We start from the raw sequence: 7,233 nt of genomic DNA, 5'->3' as shown, positions 1-7,233 counted from the left end.
TTCTCCAGCATCTGCAGTTCCTACTATCTCGGACTAGAAACCAACCTGGTGCAAACGAATGGAAATTCCTGAACAATGTATAGAGACAAGGTGTAGTAGGACTCCATTAGAACTTTCTTCCCACAGATCTCAGGGCCATATGGTCTGACATCACTGACGATGGACTCCGGCCGTACAGCTAATGATCGATTATGCTCCACTTTTCCTTCTCAAGGTATTGATACTTTTGCTTAGTTACGGTGACAATAACATGCATGTTCACACAATATTCCCGCAGGAGTGATTAGGAGTGGAAACCATGACTATTTATCCCTTTTGGTGCCGAAGCAATGGAGACTGTGGTTGTGATTAACTAACACACTACAGACTAAGGTATTAACTTCTAATTTGCTCAGTTTGTAAAGCTCAGAAGATCATCCTTTTATCCTCAAAAGTTCCCTATTGTTTCCTGGCCTGGATGATATACTCCTTATTCTCAGTCAGTTACTTGTGAATAAGAGAGAAGATCTAGAGATATTTGACTGGCCAGTTCAACGCATTGAGCCAAGAGCTGTAACTCCATGAGGAATCGTGGAATGCATAATGCATTATTGCTTTGTCCCTTCCCAATCTGTTGGTGCTTACCTGTCTCAGACGCACTCTCTATGCCAGCTGTGGCAGCAAACTCAGGTTTGTATTGATACTGGACCAGCCGCATCTGGGTTATCCTCCTCAGCTGCTCTGTCGTGTCTACCTGCATTGGCAGAAAATCACCGTTGGAACCAAAAACAAGTATGTTCCATAACATCCTCAAAATTTAGTTTGTGTCTCTCTCCATCCAACAACACTAGAGAACTCATTAATTGGAGACTGGATGGTGCAAAGGGATAGCCTTGTGCATCTGGAAACTGGATTAAATCCAGCCCAGATAAAAAGGGATGGAAGAACGCCAAAACTACTGTAAAAGCACCTGAGGCCCATCAGCAATGTTCCCTCTTAGCAGTATGGCTTCACAGCAATCTGGAACCTACCATGCAGTACGATAACAAGATGCAAACATAAGCGGCATGCAGGAATCTTACATTTATTGAGCAGTGCAATAAACTGATCTTACACCATAAAAAGAGGTATTTCAAGTATGACCTCCCATGTGGCTAGATTCAACCATTAATCTGTTCTTTCCCTTACAGTTCTTGATGCAATTTGTTTTCAATTCGTTCTGGGAGTACGGGTGCCATTATCCAGCTTGGCAATTATTGGCCATCCATTGTCAACATTGAGAAGATAATGGATCTTCTTTTTGAATCATCGTAATCCATGCAATGATGGTAATTGCACAGCACTTTTAGGTGGGAAGTTGCAGGATTTTGCTCAAACAACAAAGATAGAACGTAACAGCATGAGAAATGAGAGCCTGAGTAGATCAGACAAGCCTTTGAGTCTGCTCTGCTATTTGATAAGATCCTGACTGAGGTGTTACATCACTTCCACTCTAACACCTTGACTACATTTCACTTGATTTCCTTAGAATCCAAAATCTGTTAATCTCAGCCATGAATATACTCCTCAATTTAACTTCCATAGCTCACTGGGTTAGAATATTCCAAAGATGTGCATCCCTTTGAGTGGAGATTTCACTTTGGCCTCCTAGCATTTATGCTGTCAAGACTCAAAGATTTTACAGGTTTCTATTCCACCATTTCTCACTCTTTCAACCAGTTGGGAATATACACCCGTGGTCTACTGATTCTCTCCTCATAGGACAATTCCCCACTCCCAGGAATTATTCTAGTGAACTGTTGCACTCCCTCTAAGGCAAGATACCCAGATCAAATAGTATCATTGCTCCAGCAGGGGTCTCCTCCAGACCCTATATAATTATAGGAAGACCTCTTGACTCTTAAACTCCAATTCAGCTGTAATAAATTAACGTAACATTTTCCTTCCCAATTTCTTGCTGTAACTGGCTGTTAACTTTCTGTGCTTCATATATATGAATGCCCAGATTCTTCTGAATGCTTACAATGCCAACTTTTCATTGTACTCATGTGAGTGTCTATGACAATAAAGTTAATTCTAAAAAACAATTCCCAGTCTCCCAGCTTAACTACTTTTTTTCTGTCCAAATGGATAATTTCATATTTCTACATACGTGATATTCCATCTGCTAAATACTTGCCCACTTACTTATATCCATTTTCAGCCTTTCTGCATCTTCCCTATTGTTTAGCTTTCTACTTGATATCACCAGCAAACCTTTTCCCTGTTCTAATTTATTGATACAGAATGTTAATAGCTGAGGCATCAGCACTGATCCTTATGGCACCCTTATACCTTGCCAATCTGAAAATAATTGGTTTATCCCCAGTCTCTCTTTTCTGTCCATTAATCAGTCCTCAATCCATGTTATTATATTGCTCTAATCCTATTAGCATGAATTTTGTGTAACAACCTCTTGTGTGGCACAACATCAAATATTTTCTGAAAAATCCAACTATACTTCATCCAGTGGATTCCCTCTTCCACACGTTCTCACTCTCAACAAGCTCGAAAAAAATTGTCAAACACATTTCCTTTTCATAAATTAGAGTTGACTCTGAGCATCCAATGCATAGATCACTAAACTTTGTATTAATTGGAAATGTTACTCAGAAAAGCTAATGGGTAAAAAGGAAAATATTGGATGCGCACAATGAAGTCTTCTTCTGCATTTGGTGTGAGATAGATTTATGGAGCAATAGAATCATGAGGCTTGATTTTTAATTTGGGGATCTGACATCTGGATAATTTCTGGCTTGTGACCCATTGTCGCATTTGTGTCATCTGCATGTTATCTTTATGTCCTAATTGGACTGGAGGGGAACGTGGAGTCCAGTTAATGATGAGGAGTTGCCCGTAGAATGACAACAGCAAAAGCAGATGGCAGCCATGATGGGGCTTGGTGCTGCCTTGCCAAAGGAATACAGCATAAAGCCAGCAGTTTCAACACTCATATGAGTGGCTGAATGGAACCAGACGCTGTAGGTCTCCAAATGTTTCAGCATATAAAAATGTAGCAATTGTGTCTGCACTGAACCTGAAAACTATACACTAACATGCACCAGACTGTTAGGGTTTAGTGATTTACAAATTGAAAATGTCCTTTCTTGCCCTCCCTGGCCTGTTAACAAGCTTTGTAAGGAGCTTAACAAGATATTAGAACATAGAACATAGAACATAGAACAGGACAGCATAATACAGGCCCTTCGGCCCACAATGTTGTGCCGACCTATTATCCTATGTTAAGATCAAACTACCCTGCATACCCTACATTATACTATCATCTATGTGCCTATCCAAGAGTCACCTAAATGTCCCTAAAGTATCTGACTCCACTACCACTGCCGGCAGCACATTCCATGCACCCACCACTCTCTGTGTAAAGAACCTACCTCTGACATCTCCCAATACCTTCCTCCAATCACCTTAAAATTATGCCCCCTTGTAATAGTCATTTCTGCCCTGGGAAAAAGTCTCTGGCTATCCACTCTATCTATGCCTCTCATCATCTTGTACACTTCTATCAAATCACCTCTTATCCTTCTTCGCTCCAATGAGAAAAGCCCTAGCTCCCTCAACATTTAAGCCTCAATATTAATTGGAGAGAAGCAGCTTCCTGACTTCTTCACCTGTCTTCACTCTGAAAATCTGAGTGCCTCTACTCCTCTTCTGGTCTTACATTAAACACGAGGCCATTCAGCCCATCATGTGGTTCATGTGCTGACTCATTAAAGGAACTCATCAGGCCACCTTGGCCATTGTTCTTTCCTTGTAACCATACAAATGTTTATTTCTTAACTATATTCCAATTTGAAATTTATTGTTGAACTTGCTTCTATTGCCCTGTCAGGCTGTGCATTCAACCATAATAACCGAAGTAAAATAATACTGTTGACCGTAGCTCCACTATCAGTTCTAATCAATACACACTTGAAGCTTGGGGTTTTTTTGAAGTGCACCCAGAAATATTCCTGGAGTTAAAGTAAAGGGAGTTTAACTCTCAATCTAACTACCCACATTAACAAAAAAAAACAAGTTGGGAATTCCATATAAAGTTGCCACAGAGATGGATGCAGTGCCACTTAAGTCTGTTCTCAAATATTACATGTCTCTTGTTCACAAAACTGGCAAAATGAACTGTTTTATTTGGGTGATGATGCTCAATGAAATGATGCCAGCCTGAAATGTGAATCCAAACTTCCCTGCTTCCCAGATATTGCCTACGTTCCTGAGTATTTCCATCATTTTCCACTTTGAAGCAGGTTTCTAGCATCTGTGACATTTCACTGTGTTAGGTATTCTAACTCTGTGCAGGGAAACATTTCCTTGAAGTAATGAGACACTGGTCTTGGGTGATCACTCTCTTCATGAATAAACAGTTCATGTTCAACTTGCAGTCAGCCTATAAATTAGTGACAGGGTTAGGGGTAGTTGTGGTGCAGTGGTAGTGTCCCTTCCTCTGGGACAGTAGGCCTGGGTGCCAAGTCCCACCTGCTCCAGAGATGCATATAACATCTCTGAGCAGGCTGCCTAGAAATATCTAAACGAGTATTAATCTATCCTGCTGAATGGAGAAAGGTTTGATCAAGTGCATTAGAGACACACAACTTGATGGCAATTGGCCATAATCTGTGAGGGATGGTAGGCATCCCTCTCTGTTAGAGAGACAGGGAGAGTATGAGGTACGTTGGCTTCCATAAACTACCACAGCCAGAATGAAGATTAAACCTGCACCCAATGTAATCCTAACCCACAAACTAGCCATGTGGCAAAATACCTAACAGACCCCTAGAGCAACTTGACAATGTGAATTTTTGTTTCAATTCAGGGTTCTGTTAAGAAACTTGATTAACCATATCTTTATTTAAAGGAGGTTTTGTGGTAGAGTGGGTAGCATCTCTTCATCAGAACAAAAACCCTGGGTTCAAGTCCCACCCCAGAAACTGATGACTAAGGAAGGTTCATTCATGAGGCAACAAAACACACTGAGTAACAACTTCCAACATACGTCAGAGGCGGGTGGTGAGAGTGGGAGAGTGTCCTGGTCAATGATAATGAAGGAAAGAACACTGGAGACTCTACCATCACTAGCCAGAGCTCCAGAAAAGAATATGCATGTAAAAGTATAACATCCCACAACCATCATTTAAAAAAAAACAAATCCCTTTGAATCATAGCCCAATGTGCCGTATTTATGACAACATTAATCAGTGACTGACACCATCTACTCACCTCCTGGATGTTCTCCTTTGCCCGCACATCTGACGGGTGCATTAACGAGCCCATGACTTTGACATTGCCATTGACGACCAGGGCTTCATCGGGACGGTCTGTGTTAATGCCGACACGGCCGTGATGGAACACAGTGTCAGGAAGCTGGCCACGTTGCCACAGGACGTCTGTATCGCTCTCAAACTGGCCAGGGTTTGAGGCCTGTGGAGAACGTGAAACAAAAAATGAACCTGGGCTCTGTTCACCAGCTAACTTCACAGCAGCACTCAGAATCTTTATTTCAAGCTATCTATTTCTGACTATCTCAATTTAGATTTCATGCTTTAGAAGCACCAGTTAAAATCAGCTGCTTCTACCAGGTTTTATGTTGCTGTAGCAGTGTGCCTACCACCAGGCTGGAAAATCCACATTCAAGTTCCACTTGCAACAGCATCTTAACATGTTTAAACGGGTTGATTGAAACTATTTATAATTAACCATCCTGACAGTGTCTGCTGGGCAGCTTGATCATCAAACTTTGCTCCATCTACTTATCACCTCAGGAAGCATTTGGGCTGTTACAGTCGGCCGCAGTTCCCCATTATTCCCCCTGCCACTGTGGCAGCTAATATCAGCCAAAGACCCTGCCCCCAGTCACCAGAAATAGTAGAAACAATGGATATCAGGGATTAGGCACTGCTGTGAGGACTCCACTGTAAGGACAACAGGGAAGAAAGGCTGTGTTTGAACATACCAACACAACAATATCATGCTCAAAATGGAGCCATCCACAGCAAGGGGCCTCATCATCCACAAGCATCTCACTGATAAAGAATGGGCACTTCGACCCATTTATATTGGAGTACATCTCTTTCATTGCGACAACAATACCTTCAATACCTAGTTTCCTTTGTATAAACTAGCAATAGAGTTTGAACTGTGCTTGTGAGCGGGCACTCAGCAGACAACCAGGTACAGCTTGACAAGATTTATTTTTAGAAAGATTCACGAAGAGAGATTTGATCTTGTAACTGTGCTACTGGAAAGAACTTATTCTTTGAAAAGCAGGACAGGAAAAGGATCAGATAGTAATTTACACTCTACAGAAAGGAGATGGAGTCCATTTAGAGAACAATTGATCATTCCAATTTATGAAAAGTCTAAAACGTGACAGTGGGGATGGAGTTTTCCTTGGGTTTCTGAAATTGCATTGTTCTTCTGCTCCAGAATACAGAAGTATCTGTGAAAGTAATTACCAAACTTGCATTCACATTCTGCTTGAAATATACTAATATCAGAGAGTGCAAACATCATTACTATGTACATGGTGTATCTCAACTCAACAGCTCCCAGACTGATACTGTGCACTTGTTCAGACTGGGGAAGCAGATGACACCAGTCACATCACCTGTACACACCCATAACACACAACAAAACTGACTCAGATGAAGCCTTAGATAATCATTTGAGAATTCGAACAGAGCGCAGCATTCTCCCCACAGCACTGATAGTAGGGTACAATGACCACTTCCCCGTTCTGCTGTTAAAACTGTACTGACTTCATGAAAAAATGTGTTTCGCAATGTTTAAAATTTTAAACTCAGGGAAGGAGAGACAGGCAAGTCGTATTCTGAAATGACATTGTAAACAAGTAATGCAATGGAGGGTTTAAATGCTCTTTGTGCCAGTTGTTTACAGTCAATACATAAACAAAGGCTGGCCAAACATTTCTTCATGAAACCATTAATCCTTTGAAGCACCGCCTGAGTTATTTACTGTCGAGTCAAAAATGCCCACAAACGTGGACAAGATCCTCAATATGTCATTGACACAGGGCAGTAGCAACAGCAATGCAGGGCTGGCTGATATTCAAAGCTGCAGGATAACACCATTCTGAAGGCATTCTGTTGAACCTCTATGTGTCTAAATTGGTTAGATAGGGAAATATACAAAAGTAGCCAGACACACACACACACACACACACAAGATGACAATGACAGATGC

General features: G+C 41.4%; 1 protein-coding gene across 3 annotated transcripts in view; it reads right to left on the bottom strand.

Moving 5' to 3' along the window:
• The window catches only part of myrf (myelin regulatory factor), a 236,290-nt gene that overhangs the window by 38,695 nt on the left and 190,362 nt on the right, over positions 1–7,233 (bottom strand). For all 3 annotated transcript variants that reach the window (XM_048607104.1, XM_048607106.1, XM_048607105.1), the window contains 2 exons: positions 5,251–5,451; positions 625–733 (listed from right to left, as the gene is read on the bottom strand). In XM_048607104.1, the coding sequence (XP_048463061.1) occupies positions 625–733; positions 5,251–5,451 (310 nt within the window). The remainder of the gene's footprint in view (positions 1–624; positions 734–5,250; positions 5,452–7,233) is intronic.

This window comes from Rhincodon typus, chromosome 17, assembly GCF_021869965.1.
Source record: "Rhincodon typus isolate 14 chromosome 17, sRhiTyp1.1, whole genome shotgun sequence".
Classification (NCBI taxonomy): domain Eukaryota; kingdom Metazoa; phylum Chordata; class Chondrichthyes; order Orectolobiformes; family Rhincodontidae; genus Rhincodon; species Rhincodon typus.
Note: the sequence above shows the minus strand (reverse complement) of the source record. Positions and strands in the feature narration are given on the sequence as shown.